Here is a 20,864-nt window from a genome sequence, read left to right on the forward strand (position 1 = left end):
GTCGGGCTGAGAGAGCTCTACGAGAGCTGTGACTAGCCCAATGTCACCCAGCTGGCTTCATATGTAGGAGTGGGGAAACAAATCCAGCATGGTGTAGTGGTTAACAGCGGTGGTTTGGAGCAGTTGACATTAATCTGGAGAACTGGGTTTGATTCCCCACTCCTCCATATGAGCGGCGGACACTAATCTGGTGAACTGGATTTGTTTCCCCACTCTTACACATGAAGCCAGCTGGGTGACCTTGGGCTAGTCACACTCTCTCAGCCCCACCCATCTCACAGGGCGTCTGTTGTGGGGAGGGGAAGGGAAGGTGATTGTAAGCTGGTCTGAGTCTTCCTTAAGTGGTAGAGAAAGTCGGCTTATAAAAACCAACTCTTCTTCTTCACCAGATTAGCCTCCGCTGCTCATGTGGAGGAGCGGAGAATCAAACCCGGTTCTCCAGATTAGAGTCCCCCACTCCAAACCACCGCTCTTAACCACTACACCATGCTGGCTTATCCCTATCATGCTTGTCTTTTGAGCCTCCTGGAAGCTTCTAGCAGGAAGTCATCAGAGGAGAGTCAAAACTGTGGGGCGTACCACTCTGCGATGCACCATGGCAATTCCGAGTTACGTCCTTTATAGAAAAGCTGAGAGAACGAAAGGAAGCAAGGATAAAAACAACCGGTGGGGAGGGGAAGAGATAGGCAGGAAGCTCAGAGGCAGACAACAGGTCAATATGAGATTCCCTCGAATACAAAAATACATTTCTCAAAGCGATTCCTGCCGTCGACGACTTTCTCCGGGTTGCCTGTGCGGGCCGAGCCTCCGATTGTCTGGGAGGAGCTGAGTTCTGTAGAATCAGCTGCACCCTCCTTCGCAGGATGGCTCGGGGAAGTCACTCAGGTCCCTGCCGATGATCTCGGTCACTGAGGGGAGAAAACGGTTGGGAGATGTAAACAAAGATGCTAAAATATGCTGGCCTACGGAAATGGCCCATTGCTAGGCTTGCCAATTGCCTGCCAATCCACCAGGCTGCCTGCCGGCCCTCAGCTGACGGGCGGGCAAAAGAGGGCCAGACGAAGGGGGAGGTGTGCAATGTGCCAACATCACTGCTGGGTTTACTCGGAAATGACGCAGAGGCTCTAGAGGAGGAGGAGGAGAGGAGGAGGAGGAGGAGAAGAGGAGGAGGAAGATGACGATGAGGAGTTGTTGGTTTTTTTATTGTGACTTTCTCTACCACTTATGGGAGAATCAAACCAGCTTACAATCACCTTTCCTTCTCCTCCCCACAACAGACACCCCATGAGGTAGGTGGGGCTGAGAGAGCTGTGACTAGCCCACGGTCACCCAGATGGCTTCATGGGGAGGAGTGGGGAAACAAATCCAGTTCACCAGATTAGCCTCCGCCGCTCATGTGGAGGACTGGGGAATCAAACCCGGTTCTCCAACTCAGACTCCACCACTCCAAACCACCACTCTTAACCAGTACACCAATACCCAACTCTAGCTTTACCTTCCTCCAGCGTGATCCCATGGACAGGCAGGTTGGCCCGGAAGCCACCACCAAACCCCGACTTCTCCAGCTCTTTGGCGTTCGGTTCCTCGGGCCCCAGTTCCAGATCTGTCCACTCAGGACTCCTGTCATCGCCGTGGGTTTCTCTGTGCCCTGGTGGCTGAGGACCAAGTTGAGGGCTGAGGGACTGGAAGTGGGGAGGGCGGCAATCCAAAGGACGGAAGTGGGGCAGGTCGCCCGGAGAGAGGAGCGGCACGGAGAGGTTACTGCCTCGGTAGGCCTCGCCGGATGGGAAGCGGAAGGAAGGGGTGTAACGGGGAGGGGTGGGAAAGGAACACGGGCCCCAATCTGGACTGTAGGGGGAACAGGGCGGGGAGCGCTCCGGGCCATAAGGGAAGGGAGGTCTGGAAGGAGAGAAATCCATAGAGCTCTGCAAAGATTGTGAAGGGAAAGGAGTGCTTTGAGAGGCAGGTGGGAATGTACGGAGTGGCGAATCTGGAAGGGGTTCTTCCTTGAAGATCACTATAGAAAAATGGAGAAGGAAGTGGGATCAGCAACGCTAGATTCCCCCAGGGGTGGCAGTGGGAGAAAAATTAAAAGACCCCCCCCCCCAGTGTTACATATGGTGCCATCACTTCCAATAAAAAAAAAACTGCATAGGGTAGCTCTAAGAATTGCCAGAAACTCTACGGTTAAACCACAGATTTTTCAAGGATTCCTAGCAGTTCTAGGAATTGCTGGAAACTCTAGTCCTACCACAGAATTTCTGCCAATTCCTAGAGCTACCTTATGTCACCTCCACCTTTCCTCTGGAAGTCATGTGGTGCCACAGCTGGCATCGTGGCTCCCCCATAACCCCACACACAGCCCTCTCGCCAGTTGCTGCCTGGCAAATTTACATAAATGACCCCCCCTCCCCATTTCTTCCCTGCCCCTGGTTTGTGCCTTTACGTACCAGGTAAGTATTTGAAGGCCTGAGCAGGACTCCTTTTCCGTCGCCCGTTGGAAACGTAGAAGTACGTCTGAACGGGCCGCGACGCTCGCTTGTTATTGTATTCGGGGACAGTGAGGGTCAGGGAGGTCTGCAGAAGAGAATGACGGATCCTGTTCTTCAAAGTCCTCAAACAGCCTCATCGCCCCTATAGGCACACTTCATTTTGTTGCGCTTCACTTTATTGCGCCTTGCAGATATTGCGTTTTCGAGCAAGTCTATCGGCGCCATTTCCCCAATAGTGTGTGCTCACTTTGTGTCTCTGTCACATTTTGGTAATTCTTGCAATATTTCAAACTTTTTCATTATTACAGTACATTGGGTTTTTTAGACATAATCCTATTGCACACTTAATAGACTACAGTATAGTGTAAACATAACTTTTATATGCAGCGGTAAACCAAAAAATTCATGCGACTAGCTTTATTGCAATATTCGCTGGAATGCTTGTATTCCCTTCTTTTGAATGGCTATAGTTTCCAGGCGCTTCCCCTTATGTTGCCAGGCATGTTTATGTTACTCACAGGCATTAAGATGAAACATATATACATAAAATACAGATTTTAAAATACAACATAATAAAATATAAAACCCAAGCTCCCATACTAAGGGCTCCTATAACCTCTGAAACTAAAAAAAATTAACAAATAATCAAGAAAGCTAAAAAAACGATAAGCATCTCAAGGAAGGTGGGAGGCTAGGGCACCAAGACAGCTCTCTAAACTGAGACTGATGATTGTCTTGAAATCTCAGGGCCACAGGTATATTCTTGGCGGCTCTCATAGAACCATAGAGTTGGAAGGGACCACCAGGGTCGTCTAGTCCAACCCCCTGCACAATGCAGGAAATTCACAACTACCTCCCCCCCCCACACACACACCCAGTGTCAGTGTGACATTTCTGCCATTGCTAAGAGAAAGTTAAAAAGAGGGTAATCTCTAAAGGAGGGGTGTCAAACTCATTTGTTATGAGAGTGGATATGACATAAATCTTACTTGGTTGAACTGGAGCATGCCTCGCCAGCCCAGATCGGGACTGGAGGGGGTGGCTGTCTCAGCTGACTCATGGGCCGGATAACAGCTCTCAAGGGGCTGGATCCAGCTCACGGGCCTTATACTTGACACCCCTGCTCTAGAGAGCAACTGGGAAAAGATATTAAGGCCATTTATGCATGGGTACTTTCACTCACATTTACTCCCAGTCTGTCTCAGTTGCTCCTTGGAGTTATGCATGAGTTTTCTGACCATTAGAGATGACCTCACTGCCAGCCCTCGCAAATCCCAGGACTTCCCATTACTCTGTTAACCCGATTCTTCCCTCTCCCCTGAGCTCAGCCTGGGTGAAATTTCCATGCATAAGGCAAAGTGCGGGAAACGCAAGCTTAGTTTCAATCACAGCCAATTACAAAGCAGTATGTCCAGAGGCGGGGATTTCAGATTGCTCCATTTTTGTTCGTAAAATGCTTTTTTAGGCAGCAATTGGGTTTGGGGGGGAGGGAACTTTTCTCTCACTACAGCCAATTACGAAGCAGCATTTCAAGGAGCGGGGATTCAAATACTTCCTGATTTGAGCTTGGAGACAGCTGGTGCATAGACTTCCATCAGGAAAGTGTGGGTCCAGTAAGCAACGAACCTCAGGTAAAACTCCCATGCATAAACAACTTAAGAGCGAGTAAGCAAAGTAACTTGATATGCCCATTTTCAAAGAGAGATAAAACAATGCATTGATGTAGGAGAGAGAGAAAAAAATCCCCAACTGGGATTCTCACCTCTGTGCTTTTTAACCGATTAATGCTCGCCTCCTCTTCCCATAAGAGCTTTCCATCTGAAATCAAAAAGTGATTGAGTGACCGCGTACAAGAGGGGCCCAGAGAGACATGACAGGCAAGCAGATGATTGGGACAGAGGAAAAGGAGAACAGGCAGGGTTGCCAAGTTCCTGCTGAGGGCAGGTGGTCTCCCGCCTCCAGCAAACCCTTCCCATGGCTGCTCAGCAGGGCAGCAGGAGACAAATGAGGGGGGAATGGGGAGGCAACGGCCGGCATCTCATGTGCTGACATCACTTCTGGCATGACCAGAAGTGATGCCAGTGAGTTGCCAGGGACACTGCGGTTAAACCACAGAGTCTAGCGGAATGCTATAGCATCCCAGCAACACGGTGAGGTCATTTCCAGTCGTGCCGAAAGTAATGCCAGTGTGTCGCCGGGGACATCGTTATGGTGCCTGCGAGGGCCCCGTCCAGCTGCGAGTCTCCTGCCAGTTGCCAGCCGCTGGCAACTCTAAGAATGGATCTTGACCGATGAGACCCCATCAATACTAGCTTTGTATTTCTCAGAACAGTCCGCAGGAGGACGCTCTGAAGCTTATAGGAGTGTCATGTTGGAAATAGCAGTCCCCCGTTCCCTGTCCCCGACATCCAATAATGAGTGATATAGAGCCACTGCACATGGAGGCTCCATTCTTAGCCCTCAGAGCTATTGACAGGCAAAACTGAATCGTCTAACTCTTTTCTTGAAAGCAATCAAAGCCAAGGTGGTGGCCGTTGCCAAAAGCTAATGCCGGTTCACTTACCGGGGCCTCGTTCAATGAAGACAACCTTGGACTCGGGCAGGAAGTTGGCACCGGTAACAGTCATCTCCTCGCCCCCGTGCACAGAGCATGCGCTGAGGCTGTAGCTTTCCACCTGGGGGAGCTCTTGAGCAGAACGCTGGGCTGGAAGCAAAGAAGAACCAGGAACGGGGAGTCAGGACAGAGACAGCCACATATGGGGGACAGGAGGGCTGAGGCATTATTATTTTGGTGCGAGCACCAATATGCAGTCAATCCATTTTCGGTACTAGGGCTCAATGACTGGAATGTATGACACCAGACAAGGATGCCTTTTGTAGCGATGGCTGCAGAGGGGATGGATGGGCCATGGCTCCATCCCCAGCATCTTCAGTTGAAGCATCTCAGGACTCGATCAGAGCAGACAAAGACCACACGTCTCTGTCTATCTACCAAATGCAAGCTCCAGGGGCATGCAGCCTCAATTTATCCTGCGGGAAAGAATGAGGAGGTTTAACCCTTTAACATCCACTTGGTTCTGATAATCCAAACCCGTTCCCTTCCTCTGCTATTAGCATTTTAAAAGAGAGAGAGAATAGACGCATCATTTAAAAACACTTTTTTTAAAAAATGCCAAGAAATCAAGGACTTCCATTCCATTTAGAAAAAAACTGAGATTTATTTAAGACATTTTAGTTTGCCTTTCTTCTAAGGACTCAAGGCAGGTTAAAATGATTTTTAAAATACATCAGAATAAAAAAGAAACAATTAAAACCTTCATAAAATTGAGATTAAAACAAATGAAGTGCTGAAGAGTTAAATTTCCTCTCCCTTCCCTGCATGGCCCAGAGGTGAATTGAGGCAGAGAACAGGTATGCATCATGACTAGTATTCATAAACTAATCATAGATTTGCATCATGACTAGTATTCATCTTGACTAGTAGCCATGGATAGCCCTCTCCTCCATGAACATGTCCACTCCCTTCTTAAAGCCTTCCAAGTTGGCAGCCATCCCCACATCCTGGGGCAGGGAGTTCCACAATTTAACTGTTCCCTTCCGCCTCCCTCACTTCCCCTCCCGCCCCCAACTCACAGCATTCGATAGGAACCGAGGCCGTCTGGATGGAGACCACTTTGCCGTTGCCTTGGGGCACGTGGACTCGGAAGACCAAGCGGACTCGCGTGTTCTTGCGGCCGATGTCCGTCTCCCCCTTGCGGAGCTCAATATCTGAATTCCGCAGCTTCAGGATCCCCGCACAGTCGATGCTGGAGGAAAAAGGGAAAAGATTAGATTCGGGGAAGGGGGCTGGAAAAGAACAGACCAGGATTCTTAGAGCAACACATAACGGAGTTTCTTATCCCTCGTCAACGCTGATCTGTCAAACCAGAAGTCCAATTCAGAGATGAAATGTAATTAGGCACAAATCTGAAAACCGAACACACTTCAGAATTCATTTCATCCCCCACCCCCACCCCATGTCAAGTTTTATTCTCCCCCAAATGTAAAGCTTTGCTTTTGAAAACTGATTTGGACGATTTTAAAAATATTGCAATGTGTTATCATTTAAAAAAAAAAAATAGAACAAAACCCCAAACCCCAAAGCATTCAGACTTAGGAACAATGTTTAAAAAATCAAATTAGGAGTGGCCTGGCATGAAACTATGAGGAAGGAACAGTTGGGCTGCATGGCCAGTGAGGAGCATGTCACTTTTGGGTGATGCTCTAGGAAATTCCCCTAATCGCTATTGTAAAGACAATAGAGAGATGGGGAAATTCCTAGAGTGTTTCTACAGAGACCATTTTCTGGCCATTTTTTTTCCTCCTGCTCCTCTATTTCTTATCAGTGGTGCATCGTGGCTGAGGGCAGGGGTTTGCACGCGTGGTGGGCAAATGGCAAGTCTAGCCCCAGGTCAACTCTTACTTGGCAGCCATGTTGTTCTCAGGTAACAGGGACATTTCTAGGACCTTGGTGCCACTGATGATGGATTCGTAGCTGGTGGTGGCGACCATTTTACCAGTGATGCGGTGCACCTGGTAGAAGGCATGGGGCCGCAGATTCCGCTCATCCGCTGTGCCGATGAACATCTGCAGAGTCAGAGGCTTCTCGTCGTAGCCTGAGAGCTTGGGCAGGAGAAAAGAAAGAAGAGTAATAAGCTTCTAGCCCTCAATCTTTCAATGGGTTTAAGTTAAAAAAACAATTTTTCACATTAATCTGTGGATATAGGGAAACTATAATGCCATTTTTCTTCTGAACTGTTGCTTCCCCCACCCCCCCACAAACATTTCTTAAGAATGACTGGCCCTGATAAGCGCTGTTAGGCAAGAGGAAACAGATTTTTTTAAAACCCTGTTTTTTTTATTTATTGCTTACGCTCCATCAGATATGGGGTGTGTTACAGCATGTCAGGCAAAAAACAGACAACTGCCTGCCCCAAGGAGTCTACAATCTAAAAGGGACAATTCAGGAAAATGGGGGAGGAGAAGTTATCCCATTCCACCACAAGCAGGCGGGTCAGAGGTGGCCACAGGACCCAAGTCCTACTTCTGTTCCTGCATCAAGCAGGGCTACGAAGAACCTCCGGCTACGACATCACAGAACGTTCACAAACACTATTAAGCTGCTCAAGGGAAAGGTCCTGCTTTGGAACGGTGGAACGTCAAGGAACGTGCTCATGCACTCCCTTGCAGCTCTCCTGGGGCCAGGCTCGGGCTATGAAGCACCTCCGGCTATGACATCACGGAAAGTTCACAAACACTATTCAGCTGCTGAAGGGAAAGGTCCAGCTTTGGAACGTTGGAACGTCAAGGAACGTGGTCATGAGCTCCCTTGCAGCTCTCCTGGGGCCAGGCTCGAGCTATGAAGCACCTCTGGCTATGACATCACGGAAAGTTCACAAACACTATTAAGCTGCTCAAGGGAAAGATCCTGCTTTGGAACGGTGGAACGTCAAGGAACGTGCTCATGCGCTCCCTTGCAGCTCTCCTGGGGCCAGGCTCGGGCTACGAAGCACCTCCGGCTATGACATCACGGAAAGTTCACAAACACTACTCAGCTGCTGAAGGGAAAGGTCCAGCTTTGGAACGGTGGAACGTCAAGGAACGTGCTCATAGGCTCCCTTGCAGCTCTCCTGGGGCCAGGCTCGGGCTATGAAGCACCTCCAGCTACGACATCACGGAACATTCACAAACACTATTAAGCTGCTCAAGGGAAAGGTCCTGCTTTGGAACGGTGGAACGTCAAGGAACGTGCTCATGCACTCCCTTGCAGCTCTCCTGGGGCCAGGCTCGGGCTATGAAGCACCTCCGGCTATGACATCACGGAAAGTTCACAAACACTAATCAGCTGCTGAAGGGAAAGGTCCAGCTTTGGAACGTTGGAACGTCAAGGAACGTGGTCATGAGCTCCCTTGCATCTCTCCTGGGGCCAGGCTCAGGCTATGAAGCACCTCCGGCTATGACATCACGGAAAGTTCACAAACACTATTCAGCTGCTGAAGGGAAAGGTCCAGCTTTGGAACGTTGGAACGTCAAGGAACGTGGTCATGAGCTCCCTTGAAGCTCTCCTGGGGCCAGGCTCGGGCTATGAAGCACCTCCGGCTATGACATCACGGAACGTTCACAAACACTATTAAGCAGCTGAAGGGAAAGGTCCGGCTGTGGAACGCTGGAACGTCAAGGAACGTGCTCATGCGCTCCCTTGCAGCTCAACTGGGGCCAGGCTCGGCTACGACATCACGGAACGTTCACAAACATTATTAAGCTGCTGAAGGGAAAGGTCCAGCTTTGGAACGGTGGAACGTCAAGGAACGTGCTCATGCGCTCCCTTGCAGTTCTCCTGGAGCCAAGCTCTGCAGTTTGAAATAGATCCCGTGGACCTCCATTGCCTGAAAGAGCGACGTCACAGCAGTACTTCCTGTCTACCGGTCCCTCCCTATTTCCCACCGCCGCTACTTCTTATCCGGAACCCTCTCTGGCACTGGCCGCTGCAGCTGGAGACGTCAACCGTTCGGTGGTCTCGCCTCAAGGCTGCCCAGATGTTTCCCATCAGGAGCCGAGACTGCCAGCTGCTGTCAATTTCGACTCTTAAAGGGAAACACGCCCTCTTTTTTAACCCCGCCTTCTCATGCCGTGGAAGATGGAACATTCCAGAAAGGGTTTGGGGGGGGGCAGTAAGGGAAGCAGCCTCCAGACCTACAGAGATCTGCCAAGTTTCAAGGAGGGGGGGAAACGGGGAAAGAGAACGGTGGAGGCAAGTTAAAATGCACAAGGAGGAACTTATTCAAGAAGAAGAAAAAGGAATTTGCTGGATAGATTTTGGGGAGGAATTTTCCCTGTGTGCCCCCCTCCCGTCCTTTACAGTTCACAATGAGTGACGCAGAGGGATGGATGCAGAAGGAAACCAGCCCCATGGTGCAAGGAAGAGAGCGTGAGAGAGAGCAGACCTAAGGTCCTAGCTACAGGGGAATGTGGTAAGGAAGAAGGATGAGGCACACACACACACACACACACACACAAAACCCCTGCCTTTTCTAACAGGAAAGAAGAAGAAGAAAAAGAAGGAGGAGGAGAAGGAGAAGGTTGGCTTTTATATGCCGACTTTCTCTTTAAAAAAAAAAAATTAATTATTTTCTATACTAATTGGACAAGGTATTCAACAATCAATATAGGTAAACATCAAAGTATAAATTCTAATAAACAACTGTTGAAAATACATACATATATAAATAAAAAATAAAATATAAAGACTTCCCCTACACCTCCCTCAATCTTGTCATTTATTTGTAATCTCCTTTGTTTAAGATTCTAATCCTAATATTGTTACAAACGTTTATAAGATATATTTTTCTTTATTTAACATAATCTAAGTATTTGCTATTTCATTTATCTATATTCAAATGAAGAAAAAGGAAAAAGAAAGAAGAACAGAAATAAGAAGCGCTATTTTTATATATGCCGACTTTCAGACTCAAACCAGCTTTCAATCGCCTTCCCTTCCCCTCCCCACAAAAGACACCCTGTGAGGTAGGTGGGGCTGAGAGAGCTCTGTGACTTGCCCAAGGTCACCCAGCTGGCTTCATGTGTAGGAGTGGGGAAACCAACCCAGTTCACCGGATTAGCCTCCACCGCTCATGTGGAGCAGTGGGGAATCAAACCCGGTTCTCCAGATCAGACTCCACCGCTTCAAACCACCGCTCTTAACCACTACACCATGCTGGCTCCCGCTGAAAAGGAAGACTTCGGTTTCCTAGTCCGAAGTGCATTGGAGGAGCCATGTCCAAAAACCACAAAACTGTAATCGCCTCAAACTGGGAGACAGAACTATGGAGACAGGATGCGTTGCAGCATAGACGTCCATGGACTGATGTCCACCTGAAGAAGCGAGCATTTCCACAAAAGTCAATAGGGTTGCCAGCCTCCAAGTCCTAGCTGGAGATCTCCTGCTGTTACAACTGGGCTCCAGCCAATAGAGATCGGTTCACCGGGAGAAAGTGGCCGCTTTGGCCATTGGACTCCATGGCATTGAAGTCCCTCCCCAAACTCCACCCAAAAACCTCCTGCCGGTGACGAAGAGGGACCTGGCAACCCTAGTCCACAAATGTTTCTACCACAATCAATCCGTAAGGTCCTCGAGTTGTCACAAGCTGCCTTTTGGTGTCTGCTGCAGCCGGTACGGGACTACGTTCACTAGGGATCTGTCAAAGTTCAACATCCCCAATAGGGTTGCCAACCTCCAGGTGTGGCCTGGAGATCTCCAGGAATTTCAATTGTTCTCCAGACTACAGAGAGCAGTTCCCCTGGAGAAAATAGCTGCCTTGGAGGGTGGACTATATGGCCTTCAGGCTAGGGAAGGCACGGTAGAAATGTAATAAAATAAATTATACCCCACTGAAGTCCCCACTACCTAAGGCTGGCCTTTCCAAGGCGCCACCTAAAATCTCCAGGAATTTCCCAACATGTAGTCGGCAAGGCTACCACCACCCCTTCCCACAATCCCATTTCTCCCAAAAGACTCACACGGCACCTTCCTTTGAACGGGCAAGCTGCCCAAATGTCGCCCACTCATTCCCATCTCAAAATTGAAAACTTCCACCGCTTATTAAACGCAGAGATCTAGCTTTGGTAGGCCACCGTTTCACTTTTGAAGGGGAAAAACAAATCTGTGACATTTGGAGGTTTGTTTTTATTTCCCCCCACACAGTAACGCATGCCTTTGAAGTGGGAATAATTTTCATCTTTCGGATTTTTTGGATCGAGGCTTCAAAAAGCCACCCCCCCCCCTGAAAAACTTTCCGGCTGGATTTGTCTGGCTAGAAATGCCAAATGAAAATAGATTTGGAATAGAGGTTGGGGGGAAGGGGAAGGTTGTGGGGTGGGTGGAGAAAATAGGGGGAAATAAGAAAATCCAGGAAGTCAATAAACCATGCTGACAGGCAACACGGGCCAGCTATTTATTGCCCCTATAAATTTTGCCACAGAGAATCATTTGTATCTGATAATAACCACGTCACCTGCACCCTTGTACCGCCAGATGGTTCGTTAGACATTCCCATATTTTTAAATAACGGAGTAATTAAACTGGCCCTCAGCTCATTAAACATAGGACACTCCGTGATCATCAACTTTGTCATGTGAGCAGGACTCTATGGTATAAGATAGAGTGCATCTCATCTTTTCCTCCAGGCAAAGTCCAGGGACTTTTCTGTAGTCTGGAGATGCTGTCATTCTGGGAGAGCTCCTGGACCACCTCGAAGCTGGTAACCCTACTCTAATGTCAAGTTCGAACCAGTGGTTCCCAAACTTTCTGAGTCATGGAGCGCTTTTCAGGAGAGAAATTTGTCATGGAGCACTAGTTTTCCCTTGCACCTATATACTAAACCAAATGACAGTAGTATTTTTCTTCCCAATTTCTTCACGGAGCACTAGGAGATGTTTTGCAGAGCATATGAACACAAGAACACGTGAAGCTGCCTTCTACTGAATCAGACCCTTGGTCCATCGAAGTCACTATTGCCTACTCAGACTGGCAGTGGCTCTCCAGGGTCTCAGGCAGGGGTCTTTCACATCACTTCCTTGCCTAGTCCCTTTAACTGGAGATGTCGGGGATTGAACCTGGGACCTTCTACATGCCAAGCAGATGCTCTACCACTGAGCCACGTCCCCTCCCCTAGCACAGTTTGGGGGATGCTGAGTTAGACCATTGGTCCATCAAGCTCTGTGTTGTCTGCTCTGGCAGTGTCTCCGAAAGGTCATTCCCAACACCTCCTAAGATCCTTTAATCAGCGATGCCAGGGACCGAACGCACACCTTTGTGCATGCCGTTCCAATGCTCTGCGGCCAGGACCATTGGCTCGCAGAATTGCCAGTCAACTGCTGGGGGCAAAGGCGAAGTGGGGGTTTACAAACTCTTCGCCACCTGCGATGCATCGTCTCCGATGATATACTCCCCTTCCCTGACAATACCTTCACAACGGGATGTCCTCCCGGAGCAGCTTTCACGGCACCCCTGCTGCCCTCGGTCTCGTAATGGGCCCGGTGGTGCGTTCGAGGCTGCACTTCAATCTTCAGTTCGTACTGCTCATACTGACTGGGAAGGGGCCAGTCCAGTGGCGGAAGAGCAGAAGACCTGGGAGGACGGAGAGAAGAGTACTTCATTTTTTAAAAAAATTGAATGTTTCTCAGCCTTCCACCCACATCCCCACCCAAGCTGAATAGGTGGGTCATAAGCCTTTAAGAAGAAGAGTTGGTTTTTATATCCTGCTTTCTTCTACCTTAAAGGAGTTTCAAAGAGGCTTACAATCGCCTTTCCTTCCCACCCACCTACCCACAACAGACATTTTGTGAGGTAGGTGGGGCTGAGAGTTTGGGGGGAACTGCGACTAGCCTAGGATTGCCAGGTCCCTCTTTGCCACCGGCAACCTTAGGCTACTTGCAGTTCCCTCCAAACTCTCTCAGTCCCACCTACCTCACAAAGTGTCTGAGCCTGAGGAGTTTGGGGAGGGGAGGGACTTCAATGCCATAGAATCCAATTGCCAAAGCGGCCAGGGGAACTGCTCCAGGGGAACTGCTCTCTATTGGCTGGAGATCAGTTGTAATAGCAGGAGATCTCCAGCCAGCACCTGGAGGCTATGCAAAAACAATCCACACAAGGCTCAGTTCTATACATATATTCAAAAGGAGATAGTCAATACAAAACGTAGTGCAAGCAATGTCTATAGGTGAGCGACAGTCAAACAAGAGAACATTATACAAAAATATCAAAAGACAAGTCAAAGAACACTATATACAACAAATCTATGTCTAATGTTTCTCTTTGAGTCTTAAAGACTTTCCAGTATAATTTCAGTCTTTGTAAGAGCTGGTCCCGAAAGTAGAAGGAATTCCTACAGATTTTCCAAGAGTCCAAGTGGGGAATCAGACTTTTATATCCACTGGCTATGTGCTGCAGGTGTTTCAAAAGGAGACCAAGCTGGCACTTATAGTAGAATGGAAACGTCTTCCAGGTAATAGACGCTTTCACCGATGATGGCTTCTTCAGCCTTGTTGTTTTCTTAATGCTACATAGTAGTCTGGTGGAAACCACCAGACTACTATGTAGTGTTAAGAAGACAACAAGACTGAAGAAGCCATCATCGGTGAAAGCGTCTATTTTGAACGAAACCATCAGACGTGAGCCCATCACCTGGTCTGTCCGATCGGCACCGAACGACTCGAACGCCATTTGGACTGGGGACCCACATTTAACTAGGGATGCCACGAATTTTGCACAGAATACGTTTGCAAGTCGAACTTTCTGTGTCCCGAACGCAACTATCAGACGTGAGCCAATCTATTTGATTGGCAATGAATGACTCGAATGCCGTTCAGATCAGGGACCCACGTTTAACTAGGGATGCCACGAATTTTGCATAGAATTTGTCTGCAAGTCAAACTTTCTGCGCCCGAATGAAACTCTCAAGATGTGAGCCCTTCACCTGTTCTGTTCGACTGGCATCGAACGACTCGAATGCCGGCTGAACAGGTTTGGATCAGGTTTCTTCACAACAGAGCAGGTGCAAAGCAGATCAGCAGCCATTAACTACAGACTACAAAGACCAACACCAAAGGACAGGATCCGCATTCGTAGCAAATGGTAGCTTGTCATTACTTCTGAAGCGTGATTCGTGCCTTCCCTGCAAACTAGATTCCTCAGTGGTTTTATCTCGAGGATCCCCCTCAGCCTGTTCATATAGCAGCAACCCACATTGACACATTTGAATCAGGCCTAGATCTAGAAAAAGTTTGTGTGTAAAATGGTCGCAGCCGACTTATGACCCAGTAGGGTTTTCAATGCATGAGACTAACACAGGTGGTTTGCCATTGCCTGCCTCTGCATGGAGGCCCTGGTATTCCCTGGTGGTCTCCCATCCACGTACTAACACGCTGGAGAGCAAGTGTGGTGTAGTGGTTAAGAGCGTTGGTTTGGAGCAATGGACTCTGATCTGGAGAACCGGGTTTGATTCCCCACTCCTCCACATGAGCCGCGGACACTAATCTGGTGAACTGGATTTGCTTCCCCGCTCCTACGCATGAAGCCAGCTGGGTGACCTTGGGCTAGTCACAGCTCTCTCAACCCCACCTACCTCACAGGGTGTCTGTTGTGGGGAAGGGAAGGTGATTCTAAGCTGGTTTGATTCTTCCTTAAGTGGTAGAGAAAGGTGGCATATAAAAATCTATTCTTCTTCTCTTGCTCTTTTCTGCTTAGGGTTGCCTGCTCTGGGTTGGGAAATACCTGGAGATTTTGGGGGTGAAGCCTGAGGAGGGCGGAGTTCAGCGAGGGGAGGGATTTCAATGCCATAGAGTCCAATTGCAAAAGTGGCCATTTTCTCCAGGGGAACTGATCTCTATCAGCTGGAGATCAGTTGTAACAGCAGAAGACGTAGGGTTGCCAGGTCCCTCTTTGCTACCGGCGGGAGTTTTGTAGGGCAGAGCCTGAGGAGGGCAGAGTTTGGGGAGGGGAGGGACTTCAATGCCATAGAGTCCAATTGCCAAAGCGGTCATTTTCTCCAGGGGAACTGATCTCTGTCACCTGGAGATCAGTTGTAATAGTAGGAGACCTCCAGCTAGTACCTGGAGGTTCCCCACCCTAAGGAGATCTCCAGCCACCACCTGGAGATTGGCAGCCCTATTTCTACCGCTAACGAAAGGCCAGTTGGCTTTGAGGTCCGATAAGGCTAATTATACAAGATAATTCATGATATAAACCAACCAGGCTAAAGGTTGGACGGCCGTTACAGACTGTGGATTCTAGACTTATGAATTGCGTGTGCAAACAGTAAGGGCGGCCCACGTGGCGAGAGGCATACTTGTGAACCAACCGCTTACCTTAACAGGGAAGGAGCCGCGGGATGTTTATGCCTGCTCCCGCCCCCCCTCTCCGCCACCCCCGGCCTGCGGGCAGGCAGAGCTGGGGTCTGGGATGTGTAACTGGAGACACCAGCCCTTCAGCCCGGGCTGGCTTGACAACTTGTTTTTATACAACGGAACCTCTGGCAACCAGACCAAAGAGCTTCCAGCGCGGCGGGCGAATTCCAACTGGCTGGGTGAAGGGGCGGGAGGATGAAATCCAGGGTGCCCCCCCCCCACAAGCACCCCTTCTCTAGTGGGCAGCGTTGTGAGGTTGGCACATTTGGATAGAGGAATTCAGATGGGGGGGGGGAGATACATGGGATCTATGCCAGGAGAGCAAAATTGGCAGAGGGGAGAAAGGATAGCCCATTGCTACAAGCGGCCGACCGAAAGGGTGTCAGATGCTTTTGCAGAGAATCCGTCTCGCTTTAAGAGCTGGGAAGAGGGGTATGAAGCCGCTGAACCTCTTGCCGTTCCCATGGTTTCTTGGACCACCTTTTTTTTCCCCCTGCCAGAGTTTGCTAGCTCTGGATTAGGAAATTCCTGTAGATTTGGGGGTGGAGGCTAACCTCAGCTTGATATAATGCCATAAAGCAACGGTTCCCAAACGTTTTGAGTCACGGAGAGAAATTTGTCACGCAGCACTAATTTTCACCTAGCACCTAGACACTAAACCGCATGACAGTAGTATTTTCCTTTCCAATCTCTTCACGGAGCACTAGGAGATGTTTCGCGGAGCACCAAGTGAACTGTGGAGCACAGTTTGGGAACCACTGCCATAGAGGTCATCCTTCAGAGCAGCAATTTTCTCGAGGGGAACCTCTCTCCGTCACATGGAGACCAGTTGTAATTCCGGGGGAGCTCCAGCCTCCGCCTGGAGATTGGCAACTCTACCGCCATGAGACCCCACCCACCCCGTACAACAGACAGGAGAGAAGAACGGACAAAGAGAACTATCACAGGACTCCTTCGATTCTTCTGCTGCTCGTGCTCCAAGCTGTCAAAAGGGATGGGGAGAATCTCGAAGGGGGGGGGCGATGACACACTGCTCCCTGGGGCTGGCGCTGGGAGGGGGTCACTATGGCAGGCTAGCTGCCAAGGTGGACCCATGAGGGACCGGAGACCTTGGCCCGTCCACTCCCACTAGGGAAAGAGAGACAGCCCCAGAGGCTCCAGTGACGTCAATGGGGCCTCCCACTGCCCAAGGGAGGGGGATATCTGGGGGAGGCAGCTTCCCTTCCTTCAGGCAACCTTCCCACCAGGAAATCTGTGCTATCTCCGAGGCCTCTGGGACAGCCCCCCGGCATCCTGATAGGAGGAGGAAACGAGAATTACGGGATCTGTGGGGAGATCTCCCGTTTCCTGGCTACAGAGACGCTGGGGAGAATGGAGCAATGACACATTGAACACATGCAGCTGCCTTATACTGAATCAGACCCTTGGTCCATTAAAGTCAGTATTGTCTGCTCAGACCGGCAGCGGCTCTGCAGGGTCTCAGGAAAGAGGTCTTTCACATCACCTACCTGCCTAATCCCTGTAATCTTCTGCATGCCAAGCAGATGCTCTACCACTGAGCCACAGCCCCTCCACATTCTCTGGGCTCCCCATTCTCTGGGCCCTCTATCCTGCTGGCACGGACCCCAGAGAAGCAGGTGGGTGGGTTGGTAATGTGTGTGAGAGAGCAAGAGAGAGCCAACACATTTTTGTATATGTGGGGTGACGGAGTGGAGGAATTGGAGGCAGCCTAGTGGTCTCCTTCACAGGGGAGTGCTACAAGTAGGGTTGCCATGTCCCACTTAACACCCGGAGGGAGATTTTTGAGGCAGAGCCTGAGGAGGGCGGGGTTTGGGGAAGGGATGGACGTCAATGCCATATAGCCCAATTGCCACAGCGGCCATTTTCTCCAGGTGAACTGATCTCTACTGGAATGAGGTCAGTTGTAATAGCAGGAGATCTCCAGCTAGTACCTGGAGGATGGCAACCCTAGTCATCCAGCTGGCCCTGTCTATGTGGGTCTGAGAAGCAGGACTTGGCATTTCCAGCTCAAGAAAACAGCAGGAAACACTTCGAGACTGAACCCTTCCCGATCTTCATCTGCCTCCCCTGCACTTCTCAATGAGCAACACCAACTTCCCCAAATTTCTAGCTGCTTCTAGGGGAGGCTGTAAACAGCCACTCGCCTGGTCGCCTATGGTGAGTAAGATTTGGCTACCCCTGGGAGCGATTTCATAAAGCTTGCAGGGGAGAAACAGTGAGGTTACTCAATGTCTTACTTTCTAGCCAGAAATGTATGAATATAGTTTTGCATAGGCAGATGGGCTATGACTGGAATTGAGAACCTCCAGGTGGTGGCTGGAGATCTCTCACTATTACAACTGATCTCAGGCAACAGAATCATAGAGTTGGAAGGGACCACCAGGGCCATCAAGTCCAACCCCCTGCACAATGCAGGAAATTCACAACTACCTCCCCCCCCCACACCCCTAGTGAACAGAAGATGGCCAAGATGCCCTCCCTCTCATCATCTGCCTAAGGTCACAGAAGCAGCATTGCTGACAGATGGCCATCTAACCTCTTCTTAAAAACCTCCAGGGAAGCTTACTACCTCCCGAGGAAGCCTGTTCCACTGAGGAACCGCTCTGTTAGAAAATTCTTCCTAATGTCTAGACGGAAACTCTTTTGATTTAATTTCAACCCGTTGGTTCTGGTCCAACGGGTTGAAATTAAATTAAACTGACAGAGATCAGTTCCCCTGCAGAAAACGGCCGCTTTGGCAAATGGACGCTATGGCATTGAAGTCCCTCCCCTTCTCCAAACCCCACCCTCCTCAGGCTCCACCCCAAAAATTTCCAGGTATTTCCCAACCTAGAGCTGGCAACCCTAGCTATGACATATTGGACACCTAACAGCCTTTGTGCATTTATTTGTTCACATGCACGTGTGAACTCGGCCTAGGAAGACTCTGCTGAAACAGACCACCGTTCAGAGCCATGATGGCTCTTTTTTTTATTCCTAAGGAGAATCAGGAAGCAAATAATGCTGTTCTCTCTCGGGGTGGGGGGCAGTTTTCATTTACCTGAACACGGGACTGTGGCCTCCAATACGGGCCTTCGACCAGGCTAGCGGAGACGGTACCGCCAGGTAATCCATCCCTTCTTTACGAGCCACACCAAGTCCAAAGCCCACTGGGGCGCTGCCGCCATCCTCTCCATTGCAGCTCCCTTCCTCTTTCCGGGTCAGGGCCACCGTCTGCTCCGTCGACGTCTTGCGGGCTTTTTGGGGAATGCTCTCTACCGGTCGGGTTCCGGCACAGTTATAGGGGGCCACGTCAGCACCCGCCTCCACGGATTCCCCAGAGATCTCCTCACCAAGGCTGCCCCGCCGAGACAGACATGGGGATGCCGAAGAGTGCGTTTCGGAGCTGGAGTAGCGCCGCTTGCCGCAGGGAGAAGCTGGCCGTGGGCCCAGAAGCATCCACCCATCCTCGGTCCCCCGGCTCGGGGAATAGCTGGAGCCGTAGACTGGCCATGACTCATCGGTGGACGACCAGGGCTTGGGGGAACCCCGCGGGGAGCCCAAGGGGGACGTGAGGGCAAACCGCGCCGCGGCCTCGTTCAGTTCATGTTCCACGTCGTCCCCGGCGGGTGCCTCGTCGTCCGAGAAGAAGCTCCATGGGGAGACGCTACCGCTGCTGGCGGGGCTGGGAGTGAAGAAGCCAGATGCTGGTGGTGCCTCGCGATAACCCCCAAAAGCCTCTAGGAGGAGGTAGTCCCGCGGCGAGGAGTCCCAGTCATCTTCCTCGGTGCATCGGCCTGGGGAAATGGTCGTGATTTGTATGCTCGGGCACTCGAGCACCCGGGAACCACCGAGCCGCACGCGCCGGGCCGGCTGGCTCTCAAAAGTGTCCCCGTCCAAGTCAGCCGGACGGGGAGGGGGAGAGTGCATGCCAGCTCGGCCTCCGCCCGGGTGCAACGGACAGGGGATGCCCAGAGGAGAAGCGTAGGGAGGGGGGTCCCCCAACGTGAGCGAGCAGTAGACAGGAAGGCTGTCCGTGTCCAGATCTGGAAAGAAGACACAGTTTCATTTATTGATTCACGGCAAATATGTCAAAACCTCAACAAATCTATCGTATTAATACTATAAAACAAACATATTGTTGGAAAAGAAATTGAGAGTCATTGAGGAATCGTAAGCTGGTAGAAGGGGATAAATGAGATGAGAAATCCCCCCCCCCTTCCACACTCAGCTCAGACTTCTTCACCTCTCTCTGATGTGGTTATTTCTCCCTAGAACTAACTCTCAACTGCTCTCGCCCTTCCATACCTCCAGCAGCATACTCAGTCCTCATCAGACATTATTTGAGGGTTAGTTTGTTTGTTGTAACTGACAAAAGGCACATTTTTATGCACACTAGGGGATCCCTGGTGTGCCAGTATGGCATAATGGATAGAGTGCTGACCTGGGTTCAAATCCTCACTTCTGCCAAGGATGCATGCTGGGTGACCTTGGGCCTGCCATTAGCTCTCAGCCTGGCCTATCTCACAGGGTTGTTGTGAGGCTTGGGAAATTTCTGGAGTTTGGGGGGGAGGAGCTTGAGGAGAGTGGGGTTTGGGGCGGGGAGGGACTCCAAAGCCATAGAGTCCGATTGCCAAAGCAGCCATTTTCTCCAGGGGAGGTGATCTATATCGGCTGGAGATCAGGTGTAATAGCAGGCGATCTCCAGCTAGTACCTGGAGGTTGCCCACCCTAGTGGATACAGAGACAGAATATCCACACCCACAGAAACCACTGTATACAGCCTTTGAGAAAATGATTAATAAGGATTTGGCTCTTCAAGAGGAACTGCAAGAAAGGCCCTGCTTAGCAAACCACCAGCGGGCAGATCGGGGCATCCAGTCACCATGGTGAAAGCAGCCTGTAACTAAAGATGGACAAGCGTCATCTATTTCACTTCTGGATTCATTCCTCTACCCCCTTCCCATAGTGTACTCTGGGAAATGAACAAAGTCATGGAACTAGTCTTGTCAGGTCCCTCTTCGCCACCAGCGGGAGGTTTTGGGGGCGAAGCCTGAAGAGGGAGGGGTTTGGGGAGGGGAGGGACTTCAATGCCATAGAGTCCAATTGTCCAAGTGGCCATCTTCTCCAGGGGAAGTGATCTCTATCGGCTGGAGATCAGTGGTAATAGCAGGAGATCTCCAGCTAGCTCCTGGAGGTTGGCAATCCTAGCCTGATAGTTCTCCTGCTCCTGCCTACCTACGCTAGGAATTAACAGCATGTGGAAGGCAGTCCGAAAGAGAGGTAACCGCTTCGGAGAACTTTTGCGCGAGGCCTTCAAGCAAGCGACCAGACAGGCCTCCTGGATCATCCTCCCAAACGGTGAGGATTTTGGTACAGACGGACTGCAATTCCACACAAGGAATCCGGCCAAGATCCAACTCTGTGCCC

General features: G+C 50.3%; 1 protein-coding gene across 1 annotated transcript; it reads right to left on the minus strand.

Moving 5' to 3' along the window:
• Positions 1–840: 840 nt before the first annotated feature.
• NFATC4 (nuclear factor of activated T cells 4) lies at positions 841–19,393 on the minus strand. Its single transcript, XM_056863905.1, has 9 exons — positions 18,496–19,393; positions 12,495–12,657; positions 6,955–7,154; positions 6,126–6,298; positions 5,056–5,196; positions 4,255–4,310; positions 2,451–2,577; positions 1,496–2,017; positions 841–908 (listed from the first exon to the last, which is right to left on the minus strand). The coding sequence occupies exons 1-9, from the start codon at positions 19,362–19,364 to the stop codon at positions 841–843; spliced, it is 2,319 nt and encodes a 772-aa protein (XP_056719883.1). The 5' UTR covers positions 19,365–19,393.
• Between the last annotated feature and the right edge of the window lie 1,471 nt (positions 19,394–20,864).

The sequence above is a fragment of the Euleptes europaea genome, chromosome 18 (assembly GCF_029931775.1).
Source record: "Euleptes europaea isolate rEulEur1 chromosome 18, rEulEur1.hap1, whole genome shotgun sequence".
Taxonomy (NCBI): domain Eukaryota; kingdom Metazoa; phylum Chordata; class Lepidosauria; order Squamata; family Sphaerodactylidae; genus Euleptes; species Euleptes europaea.

Coding starts and splice junctions, on each gene's coding strand:
- NFATC4 (XM_056863905.1), bottom strand. CDS start 19,364: ATGCACTCTCCCCCTCCCCGTCCGGCTGACTTGGACGGGGACACTTTT. Junction 6,299..6,954: donor GAGAACAACATGGCTGCCAA/GTAAGAGTTGAC, acceptor TTTTTCCTCCAG/CATCGACTGTGCGGGGATCC. Junction 2,578..4,254: donor ATCGGTTAAAAAGCACAGAG/GTGAGAATCCCA, acceptor TCTCTTCTGCAG/ACCTCCCTGACCCTCACTGT.